Source organism: Myxocyprinus asiaticus, chromosome 42 (genome assembly GCF_019703515.2).
Source record: "Myxocyprinus asiaticus isolate MX2 ecotype Aquarium Trade chromosome 42, UBuf_Myxa_2, whole genome shotgun sequence".
Classification (NCBI taxonomy): domain Eukaryota; kingdom Metazoa; phylum Chordata; class Actinopteri; order Cypriniformes; family Catostomidae; genus Myxocyprinus; species Myxocyprinus asiaticus.
In genome coordinates, this window is record NC_059385.1 from 20,847,442 (window position 1) to 20,875,094 (window position 27,653).

The 27,653-nt window shown below is 40.7% G+C and overlaps 1 protein-coding gene across 1 annotated transcript; it reads right to left on the reverse strand.

Moving 5' to 3' along the window:
- Nucleotides 1–1,656: 1,656 nt before the first annotated feature.
- On the reverse strand, nucleotides 1,657–26,850 carry LOC127432715 (serine/threonine-protein kinase 10-like). The gene is made up of 17 exons (XM_051684076.1): nucleotides 26,514–26,850; nucleotides 22,348–22,512; nucleotides 22,209–22,257; nucleotides 21,893–22,042; nucleotides 21,729–21,801; nucleotides 20,936–21,130; nucleotides 20,129–20,303; nucleotides 15,762–17,696; nucleotides 15,236–15,366; nucleotides 10,813–10,936; nucleotides 10,048–10,227; nucleotides 9,785–9,914; nucleotides 8,345–8,469; nucleotides 8,041–8,226; nucleotides 6,188–6,313; nucleotides 5,632–5,745; nucleotides 1,657–5,551 (listed from the first exon to the last, which is right to left on the reverse strand). The coding sequence occupies exons 1-17, from the start codon at nucleotides 26,661–26,663 to the stop codon at nucleotides 5,426–5,428; spliced, it is 4,134 nt and encodes a 1,377-aa protein (XP_051540036.1). The 5' UTR covers nucleotides 26,664–26,850; the 3' UTR covers nucleotides 1,657–5,425.
- Between the last annotated feature and the right edge of the window lie 803 nt (nucleotides 26,851–27,653).

The window sequence follows — 27,653 nt, forward strand, 5'->3', positions numbered from 1 at the left end:
GCACAAAGAAAAAAAATAATATTTATAGACATAAGCTACTACTTGCCATAAGAACTTTTTGAGGAGGAAAAAAAAGCATATATAATGTGTATAGATACACTCTTCGGCCACTTTATTAGGTACACATGTACATCTACTTATTCATGCGATTATCTAATCAGCCAATAGTGTGGCAGCAGTGCAATGCATAAAATCATGTAGATATGGATCAGGAGCTTCAGTTAATGTTCACATCAACCATCAGAATGAGGAAAAATTGTGATCTCAGTGAGTGGCGTGATTGTTGGTGCCAGACGGGCTGGTTTGAGTATTTCTGTAACTGCTGATCTCCTGGGATTTTCAGGTGCAACAGTCTCTAGAGTCTATAGAGAATGGTGTGGAAATAATAAAAAAAAACAGTGAGCGGCAGTTCTGCTGACGGAAAAGCCTTGTTGATGAGAGAGGTCAACAGAGAATAGCCAGAATGGTTTAAGCTGACAGAAAAGCTATTTCTAGGAGATCAGCAGTTACAGAAATACTCAAACCAGACTGTCTGGGACCAACAATCATGCCACGGTCTAAATCACTGAGATCACATTTTTTTCCCCATTCAGATGGTTGATGTGAAAATAAACTGAAGCTCCTGACCCATATCTGCTTGATTTTATACATTACACTGCTGCCACAAAATTGGCTGATTAGATAATCGCATGAATAAGTAGATGTACAGGTGTACCTAATAAAGTGGCTGGTGAGTGTACAGTATCAGCCAATCATGTGGCAGCAGTGTAATGAATAAAATAAGGTGGTTGTGACAAATAACATGGACATTTACTTTTTTACCAGCATTGATTCTAGGTTAAATTTGTATGAATGTATTGTGTATACATCATACATATACTACTTCAGCTTCACCATTTCTTTTACATTTTTCACCATTTTTTACATTGAATCTTTTTTGCAGTTCACCTAAATATTCCTAATGTTTGACAAATGAATTTTGACAAATATAAATATTCCAAGTAGCCCAATCAAAATGAGGTCATAAAAACAGCATGTATGATAGTAGCAGACAGTGAGAACTTGATTTTTTTTTAAACCAGTTTAATATGAAGTATAGCATGTCTCACTGACTGCTTGACAGAATTGTCACTGCTTTATATGTTCTGTCAACGACCATAGAAAGTACTTTTATGCCCATTAATCTTAAAATGTGACAATTTCTTATTTCAGGTAGCCGTTCATGGCAAAGGGAGATCATATAAAAGATTATGAAATAGAACTAATTATAGGTCATCAAATTTAATAAGCCAGTTATTGTTAAGCTGTTTTTAAATGTTTTTAACGTTAGTATTTAGGATGAGACGATATGTCATATATAGCATGCATGTATGCATTATACAAGTTTAATACATCTTAATACATTGTAATGCATCGATTTGGTTGTTTTCAGTGACTTGTTTTGTTATATATATATATATATATATATATATATATATATATATATATATATATATATATATATATACTGTATATATACAATGTTATACAGTTGAAGTCAGAAGTTTACATACACTTAGGTTGAAGTCATTAAAACTCATTTTTTAACCAATCACAGATTTAATATTAGCAAACTATAGTTTTGGCAAGTCAGACATCTACTTTGTGCATGACACAAGTAATTTTTCCAGCAATTGTTTACAGACAGATTGTTTCACTTTTAATTGACTATATCACAATTCCAGTGGGTCAGAAGTTTACATATACTAAGTTAACTGTGCCTTTAAGCAGCTTGGAAAATTCCAGAAAATGATGTCAAGCCTTTAGACAATTAGCCAATTAGCTTCTGATAGGAGGTGTACTGAATTGGAGGTGTACCTGTGGATGTATTTTAAGGCCTACCTTCAAACTCAGTGCCTTTTTGCTTGACATCATGGGAAAATCAAATAAACTCAGCCAAGACCTCAGAAAAAAAATTGTAGGCCTCCACAAGTCTGGTTCATCCTTGGGAGCAATTTCCAAATGCCTGAAGGTACCACGTTCATCTGTACAAACAATAATACGCAAGTATAAACACTATGGGACCATGCAGCCATCATATTGCTCAGGAAGGAGATGCATTCTGTCTCCTAGAGATGAATGCAGTTTGGTGCAAAAAGTGCAAATCAGTCCCAGAACAACAGCAAATGTCTTGTGAAGATGCTGGAGGAAACAGGTAAATAAGTATCTATATCCACAGTAAAACAAGTCCTATATCGATATAACCTAAAAGGCTGCTCAGCAAGGAAGAAGCCAATGCTCCAAAACCGCCATAAAAAAGCCAGACTACAGTTTGCAAGTGCACATGGGGACAAAGATCTTCCTTTTTGGAGAAATTTCCTCTGGTCTGATGAAACAAATTTGGAACTTTTTGACCATAATGACCATCGGGTGAGGCTTGCAAGCTGAAGATCACCATCCCAACTGTGAAGCATGGCAGCATCATGTTGTGGGGGTGCTTTACTGCAGGAGGGACTGGTGCACTTCACAAAATAAATGGCATCATGAGGCAGGAAAATTATGTGGCTATATTGAAGCAAAATCTCAAGACATCAGCCATGAAGTTAAAGCTCAGTCGCAAATGGGTCTTCCAAATGGTCAATGACCTCAAGCATACCTCCAAAGTTGTGGCAAAATGGCTTAAGGACAACAAAGTCAAGGTACTGGAGTGGCCATCACAAAGCGCTGACCTCAGTCTGATAGAAAATTTGTGGACAGAACTGAAAAAGCGTCTGCGAGCAAGGAGGCCTACAAACCTGACTCAGTTACACCAGTTCTGTCTGGAGGAATGGGCAGAAATTCCAGCAACTTATTGTGAGAAGCTTGTGGAAGACTACCCAAAATGTTTGACCCAAGTTAAGCAATTTAAAGGCAATGCTACAGTTGGGCAGGCCTACATACAGTCATAAAGCCTGGCTGCAGCCTATACGAACACTCAAAGCCTGATAACAACAACCGTGCCAAAATCAAACAAAGGGAATCCAAAACAGACTACAGATCCCATGAAGCCTTGCTCACTTTACACCTAAGTGTGAAATTCTGAAGGATCATACTTTCAACTCCTATTGGATGAAATGCACTACAGAACACGTCCCTCAACCATGATGTCATCGATAGTATAAAACCTCTGAGATCTTTCTGGGCGTTGCTTCCAGTGACAGTATGTGCCTCGTCTAAATTCAGCCCTCCTACTCCCAGGTGTAGCCTCGTTGCCCAAGGAAGTAATGTACGTACCTGAACTTTGGCCATACGATCTCCATCTCACTGGACGAGTTGAGATTACTCCGTGTTCCACCGAGAACGCTAACGGATCCGAAGCAGACTGCCAAGCAATCCGCGTCTTCACCCGCGTCTTCTGCCTGCAGAAGTGAACAAGATTTCTCTTCCTTTTTCAACCGAGTCGACTTCACACTGTTTTCTCTGCCGACCCAATGAGAATCAGCTGCCATACCACCCGCCGACAGAGCGAGGAAACTGGAGCCTCCCGTCATCACCCGAGCCTCGAGGAAATGAGTCGGAGTCAAACGACGGACGAACACACATTCTACCCGCATCCTCACGCACTCAAGTAAGAGGTTTATGTCTGGGCAGAGATAGATTATTATAGTGTGTTATTCTTGTGTATCAAGGTTATTGCTTGTACAGTTTATGGACCACCGAATCCACTCATTGCCGCTAATAATAATCAAGGTATTATTTGTAACTTACTGTTACCACGAATGAGATTTGCTGTGTTGTTGTCCAACCATGTTTGACTCTTTGTGCAATTCCGCCATCGCGGGTGAGACCGGCACACTGAGTTTATCCATTAAAGAACCAACGACCACGGCGGACGGATTACGAGCTGTATCACCGCGTCTCTGAGTGATAAAATAACGGTTGCCCTCTCTCCCACGATCGCTAAAACCGGCTTCAGTGCCGTCACTCTGTTCTCTCTCTCTTGTACTAACTGCACACACACACAACCCCTCACAAACATACCCGCACACACATTTGGTGAGCAAATAACTTGGCGATAGAGCCCGCTTTGTCCCTAAATTATCGTACCAGCGGAGACACACGTTAAATGGGCAGACGCCATTAACCCATCTCTCTGCCCACATTCGCGGCCACATTCTCTGGCCAGAAACTTTGTGTGATGTACTCTCCACAAGAGCCACGTCCGCCATTTTGTGAACTCCACTCCTTACACACACACACACACACACACACACACATACCTTCCTCTCATGTATTATAGGCTTATTTTTTACCATATCTAATCATGTTACTGTTTAGTTTGTAGTTGGAAGTCAGAAGTTTATTGACTGCATTGTATTGATTTTTAATTGATATTACTGCATTAATAAACTTTGTTATACCTTTAAAGAGAAGTGTTTTGGTATTGTTCTGCATGCACCTGTGTCAAGGGCTGGTAGGAGATGTCAGTGCTCGGATTCATGTCTTCATTGTTTTCCTTTTGAATGTCGATGTCCTCCGGACATCGACTTTCCTAAGAGAACAATCTTATAGTGAGACTGCTATCCTGTCTGGTTATTAGTCCCTGATTCCAGGGTGGTGCCCCGGCAATATTAATCCTTATTAATATTCTATTGATTTTGATAATTGATCATTCGCTTTGATGATTGTTGATTTGAAGGATCAATAAGCTAATGTTAATTCTAATCAATTTTCTATTGATTTTAATAATTATTAATTATCTTTGATAATAATTAATATTCTATTGAATTTGATAATTGATGGTTATCTTTGATGATTGTTGATTTAAAGGATTAAAAAGATAATGTTGATTCTAATCAATGTTCTATTGATTTTAATAATTAATCATTATCTGTCATAATTATTAATTATTGCTAATAACCAAACCCGCTCCTGAACAAAGTGCCCAACAGCTACCAAATACTAGCAAATTGTATTTAAACTCCTGACCCACTGGGAATGTGATGAAATAAATAAAAGCTGAAATAAATCATTCTCTCTACTATTATTCTGACATTTCACATTCTTAAAATAAGGTAGTGATACTAATTGACCTATGACAGGGAATGTTTTCTACGATTAAATGTCAGGAATTGTGAAAAACTGAGTTTAAATGTATTTGGCTAAGGTGTATGTAAACTTATGGCTTCAACTGTATATGGGTAGTAGCTGCAGTTTTCTAATTGTTGTATAATGTGGTACATGATGACTTCATATCAATTAAAATTAATTCAATAAAATTAATTACAAATGGTGAAGGACTTTAAGGAAATGTTAATCAGTTACAGGACCTACACTTTCCTATATACACATATACTGTACATTATAACTTAATGTTTAAAAAAGGTTTGTGTCTATGTTCTTTGTCAACTACCAATTTTATACATAAAAGCATTGGGGTTTAGATGCAAAACATTTTCATTTTTCATCAAGAGAAGCTTAGATTTGGAAAGAACTTTGAGCGACGAGCTGCATGACATTTTTCAGGCTCACTTCCTCGTCTTCTTGGTCCTTCTTTTTCTCTGCGTCTACGAGCCAGATCTTCCTCTAGCACCTGCACATACACAAACAAAAGCAATCATGTATTTGCTGAATCATGACTCTTTAAAACTGGCTAACTTATCCTACCAATACCTCTTTCCTGCATGCTAGCTTATCTCTCCATTCATTGAGCTCCAGGGTGTGCTCGTCCTCCAGAGCTTTGATCTTTTTCTTCTCCATGTCCACAAGAACTTGAAGCTTCTCATTCTGTGTCCAAACACACATAGACACTATTACCATTCCTCAATACGAAACACATTTGCTTTACACTTAAAAATTAATAATGCTGTTGACAAATGTTTATAATGATGTTGGCACACATGAGATAAAGACTCTAAAGGTATTTTATTCTATAAGGTCATCCATTTGATCATCATGATCATACCATGGATATGACCAGCTAAATTATTCTCACTTTATCTTGGTAACCTCCCATTTATCAAACACTTTCATTGGCAGAATTAATTAATAATGAGTAACAAATATGCCAGCCAAATTGCAATGGCATTGCTTGATGCTGCATCTACACCAATAGGTGTCTGTATAAAGTCCAAGACTACTGTCATTTCAGCAAGGTTTAGCCAGTGAGACTGAGTGCACCTTTTCAATAAAGAGGCATTTGCAAGACATTGTACACAAGGTGTCATACCTGAAGATGCTGCAGTTCAGCAGTACTGGCGTCACATTGTTCCTGGACTGCTTTCAGATGGTTCTCATGACTCTCTTGCAGACTCTGTCTGTCTTGCTTTTGTCTGGCCTCCTCCTCTGACAAAAACTAAGAAAGCCAACCAAGAGACAACAAGCATGTCAACTGCAACTGTTTTGTTACATTCAAAATGCAGGCTAGTTTTAAAAAAAAAAAGCTTCCCATATTTTGTGTTGTTGAAGTCAAGGGCTATAAGCATTCCATCAAAACATTTGAAATTTTGGTGGCAGTTCATCTGACTTGGCAGAAGCTATAGCGAAATTAGGTAGCAAAATTGGGGAGGTAGATGCCAATGTGGACAGGTTGCATGACATGTCCTCATTTAAAAATCATGATCAAAACTACTGAACAAATGTGAACAATAAACAATATGAAAAATATGTGTTCATGTGTTTAAGAGGATTAACATGGTTTGTGCTGACCAAATAATGTTTTGGGCTGTAAATTGTTGTCTGCCTAAATTAATATTATTTTAATTGGTATTTTTATTAATATTTATACATTTCAAAAATGTAAAAAAAAATAAAATAAAAAAAAATGTCAATGCTTGATTTTAAGGAGATTTTTAGAGAATTTTGTGTTCAAGTAGGAATAGCTGCTGCCTGCAGATCTTCAAAAGGTTGGCGGAATGTCCAAAAGAGGGTGGGGTAGCTCCGGAAGGGGGCATGGTTATTCCAGAAGGGGGATGGACCAGCTCTAAAAGGGGGCGACACTTCCACACATGGTTAGGATTAGGGAAAGGGTTAGATTAGGGCAGGCGTCGGCAACCTTTTTGACATGGAGTACCATTTTTTAATATTTCTTATATTATGTCTTATATTTTTCAAAATCACACAGAGGGTTAATCACTAGCACGCTACCAACAGCGAGAGAGGAGCAGGCTATTTTATTTATATGAAGTTTTTTGCACCTGCATTCCAATCTACATCTTGATGTAATCCTTCTTCATGATCACGAAGCGTGTTTTCATCAGCTGAATGGGAGGCTAAACATTATTAAAGTGCTGTGCGTGCAAGCCATTCGCGCATCACAAGCCGATCAGCTATTTAAAATGTATTAATTTATATTTTGAATAAACTCAGATTTTTGAACCCCACGATGTGGGTTTATGTTTTCTCTTTTAATCGTTTCATGTAATTTTGAATGTGACATTGGTTTAAGGAAGGTGTACCTGTATGCAAAATCTCAAGGATTAATAGTGGGTTTTTCCTTATTACATCACGTGTTGTTCTGAAAGCAAAAAGAAACAAATGAAACACGGAATGTAGGCTATCATCCGCGCAGCCTGACCAAAGCAAAGCGGGCGCGTTTACTCGCGTGATTAACCTACAGTGAACCGCTGCTGGCTTGTGATGCACGAATGGCTTGCAAGCGCTGCACGAGTCTGCTGGGTATACTGCAGTCTCGTTACATTTGAACTTTTTGTTTAGCCTCCCATTCAGCTCATGAAAATGCTGCATGATCACAAGGAAGGATTAAGATGTAGATTGGAATGCAGGTGCGGGATTTCATATGAATAAAATAGTCTACTCCTCTCTCACTATTGCTGGCGTGTTAGTGATTACCCCTCCGCATGCCAATGCTGGCACGCATGCCATAGGTTGCCAACCCCTTGGTTAGAGGCTCTTTATATCTTTTGCTGCTGGCCTGCAGCTATATCTTCTCACTATGTTGGGTCACCACTTGATATCCGATGTAAAATCTGAAGCAAAACCAGTTGAGAACCACCTATCTACAATATATTACAATTTCAATTAAATTTTTTCTCATTTAGAGGCTTCTGCTAAAATCCAGACCTGTGTGAGACATTGACGCTGTTCAGAACCGCTTAGACCTTTCTGCCTGAGTTCCACCTTAAACTGGTTCAAACGGGCTTTGGCTTCAGCTTTCTGGGCCTTCTGAAAGGAAGCTCTCTCCTGGGTCTGCAATGACTTCTGTTCCTCTAGAAGAACCTGCTGGAACCGAGACGCTCTCTCCTTATCCTGCCATAAGAAAGAAAAGAGAATCATAAGTGACTGGTCAGAATGAGGCTCAGAATCATAGAGATTCAAAACCACAGCATGCTTTAAGAGAATATGTTGAATTAACCACAGATTTAACCTTGTTGTGTTTCTTGATCAGCTGCTGTCTTTGTAGGGAGTACTGTTCCTTCACCTGCTGTTTGAATAGGTGGTACTTCTCCTGTAAATGTCGCTGTTCTAATTCCCAAATCACTGCCTCACGAGCTTCAGAGAGATCGAAGAAGTGGGTATGTTTAGAATAACATACTGCCATACCACTCTTCTGTAGTATACAGTATAAACTGTGTCTACAGTATTCATTGTGCACACTGTTAACTTACTATGACTATGCACATGTAACGAGAGCCAGCTGGTTCATGAGAGCTGTGTGGTATGTGTAAACCTCACTCTCTTGGCCTCAAAAGGCACACTAGCCACAAGCTACAGTACAGTCAGGGGCGGACTGGGAAGAGAAATCGGCCCTGGATTTGAAATAAAAACCGGGCCAAACATTGTTGAGCCGTTTTGCGGCCGGCCTACTGGGAAAAGACCCAGTTCTCCCTATGGCCAGTCCACCCCTGAGTACAGTATATGCAAACTTTCTGTATGCATGGTATACCCAGATGACATCCTACTTTTTCCAAAATGTGCAGTATGCAACAGAGCTCGTACTGACAATAGTTACACATTTTTTCCCACCAAATTGGATTATCAATGCAAGTATCCAATTTTATTTCCGAGATTACAACTGGATTGTACTCATTTAAATATGCACATAATAAGGTCATGTGACAACAATGACTTTTGTTTGAAACATTTATCATTGCATATTGCATACTGTTTCACATACTGTTTTATAAAAATGATCAGAAAAACAGGGTCAGAAATGAAATGGGCTCAGTCAGACCAAAAATGATCCAGAAATTGGCAGAAATGTCCCTGAAAATTAACATTTGGGAACAAAAAATGCCCGTAATAATCCTTATGTTTTTTGTTGTTTGTTTGCTTTTACTTTTTCAGTTTGTTTGTTTGTTTGTTTTTTGTTTCATCTGATTTATTTTATTCTAAGTTTAGTTGGATGATGCTGATTAAATTTGAAAGGTAACAACCTAATCAGATTGAAAACGATTTTAATTCATTGATTAAAAGTGTTTTACATGAAAGGATGATACACAGTGTGTTTTTATGTGGTCAGTAAAAATATGCCCTCATAAAGGTATTATGCCGAAAATGAATTCCAGGGGGCAAATATTGCCCCTTAATCAGAAAGTCAACTTCTGGCACTTGTAGGCAGTATTAAGTGTAGTATTAAACACAGTAAGCATTAAGCAGTACACTAGTATTCGTTTCCAAACATAGCCAGTGGGTCATCCCTTAATTATGGGTGGTCCAGTAAACATTTCCCAAAAACAAGGTCTACAATTGTTTGCTGAATTTTAGTGGATAACCAAGAGCAGTCATAAAAGTTTATGATTTTTTTTTTTTTTTTTAATTAGATGATAAATAAATATTGTAGGCATATTAGTAGTGGCACACTTACCTCGCTTTAGCTGTTGAGATTTGACTGTAATCTCCCATTCCATGGATGCCACTTTCCTCTTATGATCCTGAATGCCTTTCTGCAGAGCCTCATTCAGTTCATGCTGCTGCTTCTGTAGGAACAGTTGCTCCTGAAACAGTCACAATCTCACACATTAAATGACATATGAATCACTTCATTGACCATTAAAATTTTGTCCCCAAGCCCTGGTTCATTTCTGGCCATGGTTTTGGCCTAGTCAGTGTGGGTGAATGCAGTGGTACCTCTTTAGGGTCAGCTTTCAGGGCACTGCTCTTGCGGTTTAGCTCTTTCTCCTGTTGTGCCTTGAGTCGCCGTGCATCCTCTCTAAGTCGGGCTGTGTGCTCTGCCTCCATTTGACTGCTTTGCTGCTGGTACTGTTTTTCAAGTCTCTCAAGCTCACTGTCATAGTATTGCTTCTTGCTCTACAACAGGAAGAACATGCAGCTGAGGTTACTATTGGTGCTTGCTAAGTGGTGTTCGATGGTACTTTTGCTTATAGGCTTAGGAGTTTTTCAAGAGTATTGTACTTCGCCATGTACATTTTGACACAGCATTTGTGCAAAAGACATAAATGATGCCTCAAATCAAGTGACCTATTGAGGAGAGATGCTGTGCTGTTAATTTTCTAAGCAATCAGACTTACTATTTTCACCTTGCAGATGATAAAACAGATGAATCCCTTAGATTTACAATGAAGGGGTCACATTTAGGGACCAGAATATCATTGAGACTTGGGGGTTGGCTCTTTTGACTTGGGCCAGTAAGAAACCACCCAGAATGCCTGATAAAATTAAGGTGGATTGAATAAAATGAAGTCCCACCCTACATTATTTCTCAGAAATAAACCATATGCATTGCGAATGACATTAACTGTTGTCTTAAAATTACAACTAATGATCTCCCCATTCTGGAACTTTAAACAAGACCCTGAACTGTCTTTCTTATAGCATGTCTTAAATCGCTAAATGAGACAGAAGGGTTGTGGTGCATGTGGCATATTGACTAACAGTCATCTCTTGTTCTATGTGACGGAACATCTGTTCTCGCTGCTGCTGTAGTTTCTGCTCCAGATGCACATGCTCTCTTTGCTCCTCTCTCTGCAAGAGCTTCAGTGCGTGCAGCTCCTGTCGTCTGCAAACACCAGTGTTGGGTAAATTAATTAGTATTTAGTATTAGTAAAAATACTAATTACTTCTTTATATTGTAATCGGATTACAGACAGATTACAGATTACTGATTACTTCAGCGAAAAAGTAATCACATTACTAATTACTTTTACATTACTTTTCACATAAAAACTTTTGTGTAACGATGCGATAGGGAGAACAAATAGACCCAAGAGCAGAGTTAACATTTATGGAATTTATTAATAACAAAATGCAGTCACTGTGGATGTCGAGGATCCCAGCACCAGCTGCGGCAGCGGGAAGAGGCGGCAGGGAAGCGAGCACGCTGAAGCCGCGCTCGGGAACAATCCTTGAAGAGTGTGTTCGTTGGATGAGTGTGTGCAATGTGGAAGTCAGGAACAGATTTGTAGAATACTCTGTTGAAGCTAGTGAAGTGCAGAACAGCACCTTCAGGGCGATACTACTCCAGACACATGGGCAGAGATGAGGTATCCTCCGTGGAAGACTAGCTGACACGCAGCAATTCTGGAAGGCAACCACACACCCGACACGCAGGCAACCATCAGATACACGAGACAGGACCAACTAGACCGAGAGAGCGAGGTTAGTACACAACATCAAACAACAATCTAGCAAAGATACTGAGAACACGATGGGCTTAAGAAGGGCGTGAATTAGAGAAGAACAGGTGTTGCTCAGCACGTTAATCAATGGCATGATCAGCATTTCCCCAGGAACAATCAATGTTCCTATGGAAATGGCAATCATGCATGCCAGCCGTGCCTGAGAGACATTGGGGAGAGAAAACGACAAAACAAACAAAACAAATTGCCATGGCAGTACTCCCCTTCCTGATTCACCCGCTCTGCTTGCCCATTTGTCTGGGGATGAAACCCAGAAGGCAAATTCACCATAGCCCCCAGCTGTCGACAGAACTCTGCCCAAAAACGTGACACAAATTGGGGGCCTCTGACAGAAACCACATCAACCGGGAGGACAAGAATGCAGAAGACGTGGTTAATGATTGCTACCGCTGTCTCCCTCGCCGAAGGTAATTTGGAGAGAGGAATAAAATGAGCCGCCTTCGAGAACCAGTCCACTACAGTCAAAAGGACTGTGTTGCCATGGGAAGGGGGGATACCAGTTACAAAATCCATCGCTATGTGCGACCAGTGTCTCGAAGGGACAGGCAGCAGCTGGAGGAGCCTGGTTGGGGGTTCACAGGACGTCTTATTAGTCGCACAAATGGGGCAAGCAGCAACGAATCGACATAAGTCCTGCTCTAGTGATGGCCACCAGAATTGCTGTCTAATGAGCATCTGGGTACGAGTCAACCCTGGATGGCAAGTGACATTGGACGAGTGACCCCACTGTAGGACGTGCGTCCAGGCAGATCGTGGAACAAATAACCGGCCCGCTGGGCATGTGACGGGGGTGCGGTTTTTCGTAGCGCAGCACGGACTTTAGCCTCCACCTCCCAGGATACCATGCCCACCATGCGGGTAGAATGGCATCCGTTGGGGCTGTGGAGGTCTCGACCTCAAAACATCGAGATAGGGAGTCGGGATTGACGTTTTTAGAGCCTGGATGATATGACAGGATGAAATTGAATCTTGTGAAAAAAAGTGCCCTGGGAGCCTGTCTAGAGTTGAGGCGTTTAGTGTTATGAATATACTCTAGGTTCTTATGATCTGTCCAAACCACAGAATGTACCCCCAAACCCTCTAACCAATGATGCCATTCGCCCAAGGCCAACCGGACAGCCAATAATTCTCGGTTGCCGACGTCGTAATTCCATTCAGCTGGTGTTAAGAGGTGCGGAAAAAAAGCAAATGGATGCATCTTTCTGTCCAAGGGAGAGCTCTGCAACAAAACCATGTCAGCACTAACCTCAGAAGCATCCACATCCACCACAAACTGACTTGCAGGGTTGGTAGTAACGAGGATGGGTGTGGTAGAAAACCGCTCCTTTAATTTGGAAAACGTGGCCTCAGCCCGTGGGGACCAACAAAATCAGTGTGTGTGGAGGTGAGGTCCGTCAGAGGTCCATCATAAATCTCCGGTAAAAATTAGCGAACCCTAGAAACCTCTGAAATGCCTTGTGAGAATCTGGGGTTGGCCAATCGGAGATGGCTCTAACCTTAGCCGGGTCCATGCGCACTCCCTCAGACGAAATTATGAACCCCAGGAACGGAACCGACTGTGCATGAAAAGCAAACTTTTTCACCTTGATGAACAGCCAATTTTCTAGCAGTTGCTGAAGCACCTGCCTGACGTGCTGCACATGGTCCTGGATATTCTGGGAGTAGATCAGAATATCATTAAGATAGACAAACACAAAATGATCCACCATGCACGTCGTTCATGAGCCCCTGGAAGACGGCGGGGGCGTTGACCAATCTGAAATAACCAAATATTCAAAGTGCCCCCTATGGGTGTTAAAAGCTGTCTTCCCCCTTCCTAATCTGGACAAGGTGATAAACGTTGCATAAGTCTAACTTCGTAAAGAAGGATGCTCCCTGCAAGAGTTCAAAGGCTGAGGACATCAACGGCAAAGGATAGCGATTCTTTACGGTGATGTCATTCAGCCCCCAATACTTTATACAGGGTCTAAGCGAGCCATCCTTCTTCTCCATGAAGAAGAACCTGCCCCTGCCGGCAACAAGGAAGGGTGGATGAGACCTGCTGCCAGAGAATCATTGATATACCTGTTCACTGCCTCCCTCTCGGGAGCTGAGAGCGAATACAGCCATCCCCGAGTAGCAGGATCAGCCGCCAGGGTGGGTGGAGAGTGGCATTGATGGTGGCGACGGCGTAGGGTCAGGCGTTGATCGACTCGCATAGCCAAATCCACCAAGTCATCGAAGCATGGAGGCAAATCCAAAGAGTAAATCTCATCCAGAATATTGTCGGAAAGACCATGCAGAAATCGATCCCACATAGTGTGGTCATTCCACTCACATATAGCAGCTAGGGTGCGAAATTCAATCACATAATCGGAGACTCGTAGATCTTCTTGAGACAGTCCAGATAAGACCCTCGCCACCTCCCAACCTTCAGCAGAGCGATCAAACAATTGTCGGAGCTCCATGGAAAAAGCACGATAGGAAGCGCTGCAGCGATGTCTGTTGTCCCACATGGCAGTGCCCCATTCGCCAGCCCTTCCGGTGAGAAGTGTAATAACGCAGGCTACCTTCATCGTATCCAAAGCGAAAGTGGAGGGCCGCAACGTGAAAAACAGGGAACATTGCGAGAGGAATGCGCTGCAGGATTCAGCCTGCACCCAGGAGCCAGTGGAATCCCTGAAGCTGGTAAAAGCAGTCACTGTGGATGTCGAGGATTCAGGCACTGGCTGCAGCAGCGGGAAGAAGCGACAGGGAAGCGAGCTTGCTGAGGCCATGCTCGGGAACAATCCTTGAAGAGTGTGTTCGTAGGATGAGTGTTTGTGTTGTGGAAGTCAGGAACAGATTCATAGAATCCTCCGTTGAAGCTAGTGAGGTGCAGAACAGCACCCAGCTGAAGAGGGCGATACTACTCCTGACACACGGGCAGAGACGAGGTATCCTCTAGGGAAGACCAGCTGACACGCAGCAATAATGGAAGGCAACCACACACCTGACATGCAGGCAACCAACAAATACACGAGACAGGACCAACTAGACAGAGAGAGTGAGGTTAGTACTCAACATCAAACAACAATCTAGCAAAGATACAGAGAACACAACGGGCTTAAGAAAGGAATGAATTAGAGGAGAACAGGTGTTGCTCGGCACACGAATCATGATCAGCGTTTCCCCGGGAGCAATCAATGTTCCCATGGAAACGGTGATCGTGCATGCCGGCCGCGCCTGCGAGACATGGCGGAGAGAAAATGACAAAACAAACTAAATAAATCGCCGAACTCACTGGAGCCGTGACATTTTGTACATATTAACGTAATTCATGTTTTAAACGCATTCTACATAATACTTTTTTAGGAATACTGTATGAAAAACCAAAGTAACGTACTTACAAGTAATTAACTTCATTGAAAAGCAATAACTGTAATCTGATTTCAAGAATTAGAAAAGTAAAGTGCTACACTACTGTTATAACATAAAAAAGTCATTAGATTGCAGTAACAATTACTTTCTAAATAGATTACACCCCAAAATAGCACACTTGCTTAAGAAAGCAAGGAGCCATTTATAGATTTAACTGGGATAGGAGAAATCATTTTAACATTGAAATAGTTACACATAGTAGATTTAATCATTTTACACTACAAGTCTCTCCATTAGAATTTATGAAGACCACATGTTACCTGTTGGAGCGCATTTGTTGTTCATTGCTGTCTCTCTCACTAACCACCTTGGAGGTGGTAACGCTGACCTCTCGACCATCCACCATAAATTTTCGGGTTTTCTTGACTGTCCTCCTGCTTGGATGTAAGTCCTGAATTGGCACAAACAACATGTATTAAAGGTTGAATTTTTTGGGGTTGCTAATGGACCTTTTTCACATTTCCATGTTTGGAACACGCAGAGTATGGTGGGGTAAACTCATATAGCGGTACATGAGAGGCCACAGCAAATATTATTTTTGTGTTCCCATTTGCTCCAAAAGCAAAAGAAAAAAATCCACTTTTATTTTTCCACGACTTTCCAAAAGAGTAAAAAAATTATAGCAGAGTTAGGGATTTTTTTTTTATTTCTTTTTTTATGCTAGGGTAATATAACATAACAAAACAAATTATACATTTAAATAATTAAAAAACTATTGAAAATATAAAAGAGTTCACTAGATTTAAGCTGGTAATTTTGTTGCTAGTTTGTTTGTTTCAGACTCACCCCTTCAAAGCCAGGGGACAGAGGAGGGGAAGTTGGCTCCGTAGTTGGAGAAAGAGGTGGAATTGTGTCATCATTAGATTCTTTAGGTGTGGTTCCGTTTGATCCAACATGTGGTGGTATAATGCCTGAATCTTCTATGCCATTTGCAAGTGGTCTTTCATCGGTTTTATCTTGCCTTTGCTTGTCCTCCTCAAGTGCAAACATCACCTGCTTTTTCAAATTTGGTCCAGTCACATCTATTGTATCATCACCTTTGCTTTTTGATTGTTCTCCTTTGATGTTCTGTAAGCTTATATAATTCCTTTGGTTACGTTCTTGGTTTGGTTCCTCTGAATCAGTACAAACTTCTGTCTCTTTAGAACAGTTCACTTTCTCAACTCTGTCGGCTTCTCCTTCATTAACACTGAGACTCATTTCCCCCTCAGTACTGGTCTCTTCTGTATTAACTTTACTTGTTAGCTCTCTTTCTTTCTCTGTATTTTGTAAAACAATTATCTTTGTCTCCTCATTTTGGATGGGTGTTTCCATCTCATTTGATTTTCTTGTGTTCTCACCGCTTTCATTTCTTGATTCTAGCTCCACTGGTGCCATACTTTCCTTGGTGACTGAATGTTCTTCTTCCTCCGTTCCTGTATCTGTTGCAGCATTCAGTTCCTCACCTTTTTCACTGCTTTCCTGTTTCTCGCTGTTTTCATCTCTAGAGTCTACATCATCATTGCCTACCTCTATAATATTACGGTTTTCATTGAAGGCTTCGTTGACATTCTTATCCCTTACTTCCATGGTAATGTGCTCTTCCGTGGTGGCTGAATGATCCTCTTTTTCTGTCCTTGTATCTTTAGCTCCATTAAGATCTGTGCCTGTTGGACAACTTTCCTCTTTTTTTTCATCCCCTGTTCCTCCATTGGTCTCCATTTCCTCTGGCCCTTCTGTTTCTACCTTAGTTTTTTCTTCAACAAGCATGATTGTTCCCTCATCAGGGTCACTTTCTAATGGTTCAGTTGTCTGTTGCCCTTTCTGAAGATCAGGAATTTCTTCAGGTAATTTACTAGATGGCATCTCAACAGCCACGCTTTTGTCTATACCTATTGTGAGAGGGGAATTGCAAGTTTTCAGAGGACAGGCCAAATCAAGGTACTCGTTTTTAGATCTTTCCTCATCCCATTTGCACTTTTTGGTAAGTGTTTTTTCCAAACTCAAAGCTTTAACCAGTGTGCTCCATGGATGTGTTGTTCTAGGAAGTGTGGCTTTGTCAACAATAGCAGGTTTTTGGAGGGATTTCCAGAATATTTGGTCATTGTGCCCTGAATCTTCATCTGCGTCAGTGTCCACCTTGATAAGATCTAGTGTTTCCTTTTCAGAGATATTGGTTGGTAGCTTTGTTTGTGTGCTTAAGTGATTTAAGTTCTTGGTGTCTTCCTTGTCAGTTTCTGCTTTTGCTTCCTTGTCTTTGACATCAGCAGCCTCATTACTTTTATCTTCAGCTAAGTCAGATATTTGCTCCTTGAGTTTGTCAGTGTTTTCACTCTCATGGCTGTCATCTCCCTGTGAAACTGAAGGACAATTTCCCACAGTTTGCACTGCACTGGAATCTTCAGAGTCTTTAGTTCCCTGAACAGGTGAATTGTCACCCCAGAATCCAGATTTGCAACGACGAGAGCTCCCTGTCAGAAACGAAAGCAGGTTTCCAGGGATGGAGAGACGTCTTGCACTCTTCTGAGCTTTATATGTGGCCTGGGAGGCCCTGGGAGTTACTTTAACCACAGTGTTTGGCTCGGGATTGGTGGGAGATTGAGGAACAGCATCTACGGACTTCTGAGGACTCTCAGGTTCATGTGGTCTTTGTTCTTCAACTGCTTGTACTGGTAGTGGCTGTGTTTGCTCGGACTCTGGCGCTAACATCTCATTCTCTGCACACTGTAGGTGAAACAGAGCCTGTAGAAGAAGAGATGCAGAAAAATATTATTATTTACCTTGCTAAAAAGACCAGCCTAGGCCAGGATGCTGGTCCAGGCTGGTTTGCATTGTTTGGTGCTGGTCTGGTACTGAATTGCTGCCATGCTATTTTTCTAAAAAAAAAAAAAAAAAAAAATTATCCAGTGAAGCTTTATGACCAAGGAAGTGTCCCTGCCTACTAACTAGCTAACTAGTTTAGAGGCCTGATCTGGACACCAGCACCCCAACATACTATCCAAGATACCAGCATTGCAAAATTTTATAAGTATTTATTTTTTCTTATTTTACAGTAAAATATCTAAACATTCTTTAAAGAAAATACATTTACTTGAGAAGCAAAATTATGTATTATTATTTGAGGTTGGCCGATATACTGTATCGGTAAAATTTATATACGATAAAACCAATACATCGGTCGACCACTAATCATAATTTTGCTTCTCAAAATATGTAATTTTGCACTGATAGTTGCTTTTTGGAACTATCGGTTATGAGCAAAAATCAATGCTGATAGTTTTTTTATTATTTATCCGTGATTCCGCAAGGTGTGCAAGGGTGGCCACGTGACTACTACTACTGATGAATGGTTGTATACTGTTGATAAATTACTGCTCATACAGTATTTATTAGCCAATGACAATCTTTACTTTATAGTGTTTATTTTGTAAGACATTATAGATGTTTGTAAGAGTGCATGTTTTGTTTCCCTTATGTGTTTGTGTGAGCTGGGAGCACAGACATTTCAAAATAAGAGTCCCCAGTGTATTGCGGGCTTGTTCATGCACCAAATCTTTTTTCTTTTTTTTTCCTGGTTATTATGGGGATTTTGGTTGTACAATAAACTGCATCTGGGATTTTATTAGTTTTGGACTGTTGTTGTCTCTATGGATGTGCCTGTACAGTAAGGAAAGATGTAGAAAATGTTTTAACATTAAATAAATCGATTAAAATTATCAGCCCAATGAATCGGTTAGCTGCCTTTTCCACCAGCTTAGTTATCGTATCGGCAAAATCCACTATTGGTCGACCTCTAATTAAGATATGAAGTTTTGCTGTGAGTTGTGAAATTTTGTGAGGTTTATGCTTAATTCAACACTAAATCTCTTTACCATTTGGGAAAGAAAAAACAGTTTTCTCCTTGAATTAAGTTTTTTACTTACCCCCACTGGTAATTAGTTTTACCTTTATGCATAAATCTCACAAAATATTGTTACATTTCTTTGAAAACAAGACCTAATAATTTATGTCATGTTGCTTCTTAACTAAATACATCTATTTATATATTTTAACTGGAAAACAAGACAAAAATAATCAAATAATCAGAAAATTATGTTTTGCAGCTGAGCAACCCAAAATGCTGGTCTTTTCAGATGGGAAGATGTACCGCTAGTGTGACGAGGAGGAGGGCGTGTCCGGGCTGTGAGGGTACACGGCCGGTGCTGAGTCAATTAATCAGCGGGAGAGAGAGATAAAGGGGAGCCGGAGACACCAGTTCGAGAGAGAGACACACATATGCGGCCACGCTGTGTGTGTGTGTTTATATTTGTTTTATGTTGTTTGAAGTTCAGTTACATCATTAAAGTTATGTTGACTGTCCTGCCAGTTCCCGCCTCCTCCTTGCCCATCCTGAACCTGTTACATTGGTGCCGAAACCCGGGAAGGAGGAGGGATGTGCTGACGTGGAGTCCTCGCCGCTGCCGTCCGCCAGGGGAGGAGACACGGCCGTCCGCCAGGGGAAGGAGGAGTCATTGCCGGGAGTCGGAGGAACTGCTGCCATCCGCCTGTAAGGGGAGGAGCCGTTCCATCCACCAGGGGTCGGAGGACTCACTGCCGTCTGCCAGGGGAGGAGCGGCTGTCGTCCGCCATAGGGCAGAGGAGTGGCTGAGGACCAGGCGACGGCGTGTCCAGGGACAGGCGAACAAGTTTTTCTCTCTCTCTCACTCTGTGTCTCTCCCGCTTGCCCTTTCCCTCTCCCTTCCCTCATATCTCCCCAGGTTCCCAGGAGGTGGGGTGGACCATCGGCTGGCGGAACGGCCGGAAGGGCAGCATCTCCCCTCTAGAGATGGGGGGGGAGTAGCCCATTCCGGATGGCAAGTATTTTCAAGTTGTGTAACTAATTTAAAACAACATAAAACAAATATAAACACACACACGCGGCCACGCTGTGTGTGTGTGTTTATATTTGTTTTATGTTGTTTTAAGTTCAGTTACGTCATAAAAGTTATGTTGACTGTCCTGCCGGTTCCCGCCTCCTCCTTGCCCATCCTGAACCCATTACAGCTGGGATTTTGTTTTTGTTTTTTTTAAGTTTTAGAAGTGCAGTCACATTTTCGGTAAAATCAAATGTCTTGGAATGTATACTCTTGGAAAGAAACATATGATTAATTTGGCACAGGAGCAGATGTATTTACCTCAGCCTCTATGACCTCAGTCACCTCTGCTTTGGCCTCAGCGATGAGCTCTTTAAGCGCTTGCCCATCTCGTCCAGCATAAGAGAAAGGGTGGGCCAGGAGCTGTTGGGCTCCCCAACGAGCTTCTGGGTTCTTCTGCAACACCCTCCTCAGAAAGTCTTGGAAATGAGACGACCTGGTGGCAGAATTCAAGATAAGGTAAACTGAGTCCTAAATTAAGGGTTGTACAGATACAAAATTTGTGTGCCAATACAGATATCCCATTATTTACAAAAACATTTTCTGATAACGATACCAATAGTTTAGTGGTTGTGCTTTATTTTTGCTATCTTGTTTCAAATAGCTGATAATTAGTTACACAACTTGAAAATACATTTAAAAAATAACTTTATTCTCTATATCTCTACATGTTTTACATGTTTTAGAGTAATGTTCTCAGTTAAAAACAAAAAACTGAAACAAAAAGCACATTATTAACTCACATTTACATTCATAACACACATTAACTGAATTCTGAAAAGCCTCTTGTCATGCTTACATTAACATTCCTTGTTGTGTCGAGATTTAAGGTGAGTAATTAAATTTAGTGTGTGAAAACTTTTAACAATAGTTGCACCTTGTGAAATTCTAGCAGTGCAAAGATTATAATTTGCAACTTTGTTTGCTGTCATTGACACCAAATTCAAAGTAACTCCACACAAGAGTTTTTATCTGCCGATATCGATGTTTGGCCAATACATTTGTGCATCTCTATCCTAACCTTAGCTCCAGATCCTTAGTCTGAGGATTGATGGAGTAAACACCCACCATTGGCGAGGGTTGGAAAGTGTGGGTGGCGGAGACTTGGTGATCTTCAGTAGGACCCTCATGGGATTGAGAGAATGATGAGGGGGGTCCATCTCAGCAGCCTCAATCAAAGTAATGCCCAGTGACCAGATATCAGCTTTAGAGCTGTAGGGATTGTCCTTTGATGTTTCACACATTATTACCTCCGGTGCAATCCTTGAAAGACAAGATATTTCAAGTCTTGTTTTACAGTGTCAGAGAGGTCATTCTCAGTAGAAGGATCACAATTTGCAGAACATTTTGTTTAACTAAGATACTGTTTATGATTTAAATTGGTTCAGACTTTACTTTAAATGAACTGTTCACCCAAAAATTTTAATTCTGTCATCATTTACTCACCTTCATGTTGTTTCCAAGCTGTTTGACTATCTTTATTCCACATACTCAAACTTGGTGTGTCGAGATCGGTTACATGCCAAGTTTGAAAATGCACAAAGACGTAAAAGAGAGCTTACATTTTGAGTTCAATTTTGGTCTGTTCAACAAAGCTATCATGGCTTCAGAAAACTTGGAAAATAGTGCACAAGACATACGGACAACTGTAATTTTTTGACAGACCCCTGGTCACTATGCTTTCATTGTATGGAAAAAAGCAGCGTGAACATTCTTCGAAACATATCAAGTGGTGCTTTCATGATAGAAAGAAAGTCATATGGGTTTGGAATGGCAGACAAAATTTTCACTTTTCATCAAACAATTCCTTTAAGGGGGATGAGCATTTGAGCAAATATAAGGGTGTAACTCTGAGTCTTACCAGTATGGAGTTCCAATGAAAGTTGATCGTTTTTGAAGGGTATTGTCATTTTTTGCAGACACACCAAAGTCAGCTGAGTGAGAAAGCACACATATGTAAGGCAGACTTACATAGACAGGAACAGACTGTATGATCATTAGAGGGGAACACAGAACAGTATGTACCTAGTTTGACCTGTCCCTCCATCGTGAGCAGAATATTGCCAGCCTTCAGGTCTCTGTGTATGATGTGATGTTGGTGCAGGTAAGACAGAGCTTGCAGAGTCTGACAGCACACCTCACTGATCTGTTGCTCCGAAAGGCCCCGTTCCAGTTCTGCAGCACACAGAGTAAATTAAATGTGTGATAATGCCACAAAGATGCAGAAGAAAGAATGTCAAACAGGCTTGATACGACATAAGTGTGATTAAATGATGACAGAATTTTAATTTTTTAATTATTGGGTGAACCATTCCTTTAACTATGTCTGTTCCACACCTACCCAACATGATATCATCCAGGGCTCCTCCGGGGCAGTACTCAATAAGGATCTGAAGAGAGAGGGCAAACTCAATGTCAGTTTAAGACTCTAAGGAAATAAACGCTGCCACTCTTCAACTCTATAAACAGATGTGGCTCACCCACAGCCAGCCCTCAAAGAAGATGGAGTCCAGCAAAGAAATAATGTTTGTATGGCGACATGCTGCGAGGATGTCTATCTCAGTGATGTAGTCATCCAGCTGCTCTTCACTGCTTACTTCAATGACTTTAGCAGCTCCCAGGACCCCCGTTGTCTGATTCTGAGCCTAAGATTGAGAGGACATAACACTTGCCGTTATCACTTAAAACACAGATCAGCCACAACATTAAAACCACCTGCCTAATATCGTGTAGGTCCCCCTCGTGCCACCAAAACAGCTCTGACCCGTCAAGGCATGGACTCCACAAGGCCTCTGAAGGTGTTCTGTGGTATCTGGCACCAAGACATTAGCAGCAGATCCTTTAAGTCCTGTAAGTTGCGAGGAGGGGCCTCCATGGATCATACTTGTTGGTCCAGCACATCCCATAGATGCTCAATCAGACCGAGATCTGGGGAAATTGGAGGCTAAGTCAACACCTTGAACTCTTTGTCATGTTCCTCAAACCATTCCTGAACAATTTTTGCAGTGTGGCAGGGCGCATTATGCTGCTGAAAGAGGCCACTGCCATCAGGGAATACCGTTGCCATGAAGGGGTGTACGTGGTCTGCAACAATCTTTAGGTAGGTGTTACGTGTCAAAGTAACATCCACATGAATACCAGAACCCAAGGTTTCCCAGCAGAACATTGTCCAGAGCATCACACTGCCTCCACCAGCCTGCCTTCTTCCCATGGTGCAACCTGCTGCCATATTTTTTCCCCTGGTAAACGATGCACACGCACCCAGCTGTCCACATGATCTAAAAGAAAACGTGATTCATCAGACCAGGTCACCTTCTTCCATTGCTCCATGGTCCAGTTCTGATGCTCACATGCCCATTGTAGGTGCTTTCAGCGGTGGACAGGGGTTAGCATGGGCACTCTGAACAGTCTGCGGCTACGCAGCTCCATATGCAGCAAGTTGCGATGCACTGTGTGTTCTGACACCTATCTATCATGGTCAGCATTACGTTTTTCAGCAATTTGTGCTACAGTAGCTCTTCTGTGGGATCGGACCAGACAGGCTAGCCTTCGCTCCCCATGCACATCAATGAGCCTTGGGCGCCCATGACCCTGTCACCGGTTCTCCAGTTTTCCTTCCTTGGACCACTTTTGGTAGGTACTAACCATTGCATACCGGGAACACCCCACAAGACTTGCTGTTTTGGAGATGCTCTGACCCAGTCATCTAGCCATCACAATTTGGCCCTTGTCACAGTCGCTCAGATCCTTATGCTTGCCCATTTTTCCTGCTTCCAACAGATGAAATTCAAGAACTGACTGTTCACTTGCTACCTAATATATCCTATCCCTTGACAGGTGTCATTGTAACAAGATAATAAATGTTATTCACTTCGCCTGTCACTGGTTTTAATGTTGTGGCTGATCACTGTATCTACCTACCTACCTACCTGTCTGTAGGTAGGTAGGTAGGCAAGTAGGTAGACAGGCAGATAGGTCAATGCAAATCTATAGGCTTTTCTGCCACTTTGAAGGTCCAATACGGGAAAACTTATCTGGTATTAAGATGTGTTTCTGGTGATCCGATCACATGATGTCAGCATTAAATACAGGTCTAAACGTTTTGTGATCGGATCACAAAAAAACAAACAAAGGTAGTCAAAAACACATGTGACCACATCGCATTTTACATGTAAACTCTAATCCACTCTGATGTGTCCTGGACAGCAGTGCAGTCCAATCCCTCACCTGTCAATTAACCGCTGAGCTTAAACAAGTTTAAACTTTTGCCGGTTACCTTCGGCTTTAAAAGGAAATAACCGTCCGATCTGAAAATGTGGAAAAGCGGATACATAAACAAGCCAGAGAACTTCACGGATCTTTTTCAGTGTGTCTGAAATCAACTTGTACGTAGAGACACAGATGATAAACACACACATCTGAAGCTCCTTTAATACGGGTAATCCACTAAAATAACTGATCAATTTGCTTGAAGATTAAATTTCAGTTGTATCTGCAAGAAACAGTTTTTTTCCCCACTTTTTCTTTGTCTTTTATGACTTTTTTGCGGTTTATTATCATGCAGTAACACACACACTGACATAGTGATTTATGTTTGTCATCATGAAATCAGAGACCCTCCAGATCTGATCACAAGTGGTCACAGGAGATGCATTTAAGTGATCAGGTATAAACAGCGATGTTACTCTCCTGGCCACACGAGATGCATCTTAATATCAGGTGTAAACAGGGTCTATTAGTCGATCAGTTAGAAAAGATAAGTCAGAACAGTCTGAAGGTCTGTGCCAAGTTTGGTGGATGTAGCTTGAAAGTAGAAGTTAGGAGTTAGAGTCAGAAAATGTGGTCTTGTTTTAGGGATTTTGGAAAAACCCTAAACAAAGTTTGAGTAACAACAGTTTGTTGGATTTGTCAAACCAACATAGTCAGTGCAGGCCATGATGCAAAAGACATGTTAACTGCAGGCTTATAAATTGCAAAAGTGCAGAAAGCAATAAAGTTGCATCACTCTGTAAGGTGAGATTCATTTTCAGAGAGGGGAAAAAGAGTTTGATGTATTAGGGTGAAAATAGCTAACAGGATCTTTCACATTTTGGTTTAACAGGAAGTTGCCAAACCACAGTGTTGCCCTAAACCCTCATATTCTGTCACCTTGGAAGCCTATAAATCTACAATGGTCAAAAAAGAATGTATTCATAGGTGGAGAGTGAACAAACTGCAGGGTACGGCAATTCAAAAAATAAATACATTTACAATAGCCTACATTTCTTGCCATTTTTAGCCATACTGTACATTTAACACAAAAGATTTTTCAAATTGCGGGTACTACATACTGTACAATGTTCACACTCCATACAAACACTCCAGCTTAAAAAGCAGAAGTAAAATCACTTTAAGACAGTGTATATATGAATACACAGTGTATATTCTGTCTGAAAGTTATTTTACTTCTGGATTGTTGAATTGTCACCTTTTTTATAACCAGACAGCATTTTATGTATGTTGTCACTCTGGTTAAATGTAGCCTGAATTATTTTCTTGTGCACTTTATTACAGAAAGTATTTATATGAAATACATTATTAAAATTAATAACCACGTTTTTTCATAATTGTGTTTAGCACATAAAGTAAGGTCTAAAAATCTGCTCCAGGGGCGCCATATCATGGCTGATCCTGCACTCTGACCCCAGCTTAGCTGGGATATGTGGAGAAAAAAGAATTTCACTGTATATGTGCAAAATGTATAATGTGTGATAAATAAATACAATTATAATTATATAATTATAATTGTGTCATCACAACAGTAGTGTGATCCCCCTACTGGCAACCTTAACCACAATGTTTCATTATCCACAAACACATATCCATGATTTTCTAGACTGCAGATAAACAGCATCATACATCAAATCGTCTGAAGAATATGCAAAGCAATAAAATTATAATCATTAATCAGTATTTTTGTCTTGTTTTCCAGAAAGACATAATTGAAATAAAACAAATTTACTTTAGAAGAAAGATTGCAAAGGAGGTTAAGACATTTAGAGAATATACTTTAAATTAAATGTATTTATTTATTCATTCATTTATTTATTGCCCAATTGGTAATTTCGTTTCTAGTTTTAAAAATTAATCTAACTCAATTTTACAAGGCTTAAATTATGTTTAACACACACACAAAGTTGGGATATGACAAACAAGTTTACTATAAGAAAAATAAATTTAATTTAAGACATATTATATAAAGATTTTTAAAAAAAAAGTATGTATAAAACATATGAAACAATATTTAGTGTAATAAAGCTTTTTCCTTTCTATTTAAATCCTTCTGTAGTCAATTTTTCTCATCCTGAAAATTTAGCATTGAGCAATAAAGGTGGTAAAAGCAGTATACTGTATAATTACATGCAAAAAGGATGTATTTGTCAGTTCAGTTCAAATGCCAGTTTCCTGTGTGAGGGATTTCCTTGAAATTACATATTAAGACTGTATATTATATCGGTAAAGACCCAATCTTGTTTGTCTTAATCATTTAGTGCTTTCATTGCCTGTAAATCCAAATGAGGAAATTGTTCCTTTTCTGTCTTGTTATTTTCACTCAGACTTAAATCTCAACATCATCATCTAAACATCCTCTTAAATGATCCCTTACCTTATACACCTTCCCAAAAGCTCCATCCCCCAGTTCACCCAGAGTCTCCCACGTCTGATGTGGATCCACATCCCTCTTCAGGTTTTCATAGTGTCTAACCCGCTTTTTCTCCACATCCAGCCGAAAGATACGCATAAGGAGGGAGGCCATGGCTCCCTCCCTTTAAATCCACCCCTCCTCCTAAAGAAATCCCAGTCCCTTCAATCTACTGGTGGTCCTCAATGCCTCATGCAAACTGGAATTAATTAAAACCACTACCAAATCAATGTACAACACACATAGTTTCTACCAGATTGAGTCTCTGCTGGGCAAAGATGCTTTTGATTGTCACATCTCCCCTCCTGCGCAACTCTGACTGAGTGAGACAGGAAGCTGCAAGCAACCACATCCTTTAAATATATGGGCCAAAATAATGTGTAGGATGTGTGCCTCATATGCAGAAAAGTACATCACGACATCTATGTTACTGTCTTTTTCTGTTACAGTTTAGAGAGCAAGCAGTGCCGTATTTTGTGTAAGAGAACAATTTAATTATTGAAAAAAGCCAAAGAGCTGGATAATGTTCTGTTTAGTATCATAGAAAGGCTAATTGCTGTGCAAGTAGGCCTATGCTCTTCACATTTGGTTCCATATTCTCACTTACGGTTTTAAAACCAACCTGCTCTCACTGCCAAGGTGTCAATATTGAAGCATGGTCACTGCAGACACAAACAGAACACTTCCCACTGTTTCATTTGCTGTTTACTGCAATATGTACAATGAACTGAGAGATGTAGTCTAACGATAAACCACTAGAGGTCACTTTTGTCCCACTTTTATATCATTAGACCAGTGCAATATGTAATCACATTCTAAGTAGGGAGAATACAGGTGATGCAGGAGACTTTCTGATCATCTGTTTTATACAGATCCATATGGTTCAGCCATGACCTCACTCATGAGCAATTTAAATAGCTAAATGATCTCCCCTATGCTATGCAGAGTAAAAAGGAAGAAATATTAAATACAAAAACTTGAAAGGCTTCCTCAAACACATGTAGGCCCAATTACAATCTTCCAGACGTTAATGGTAAACTGGGAGTCTGGAACATCTTTTTTGTCAAAGCGGGACACTCCTACTATCCCTATAATGCTGATTTT

What these genes read in the sequence shown, in the direction of transcription:
- LOC127432715 (XM_051684076.1), bottom strand. Translation starts at nt 26,663, where the DNA reads ATGGCCTCCCTCCTTATGCGTATCTTTCGGCTGGATGTGGAGAAAAAG. An exon ending in TCTTTGAGGGCTGGCTGTGG is followed by an intron (nt 22,258 to 22,347) that starts GTGAGCCACATC and finishes CTCTCTCTTCAG; the next exon opens with ATCCTTATTGAGTACTGCCC. An exon ending in TGTCCCCTGGCTTTGAAGGG is followed by an intron (nt 15,367 to 15,761) that starts GTGAGTCTGAAA and finishes GTGCCAATTCAG; the next exon opens with GACTTACATCCAAGCAGGAG.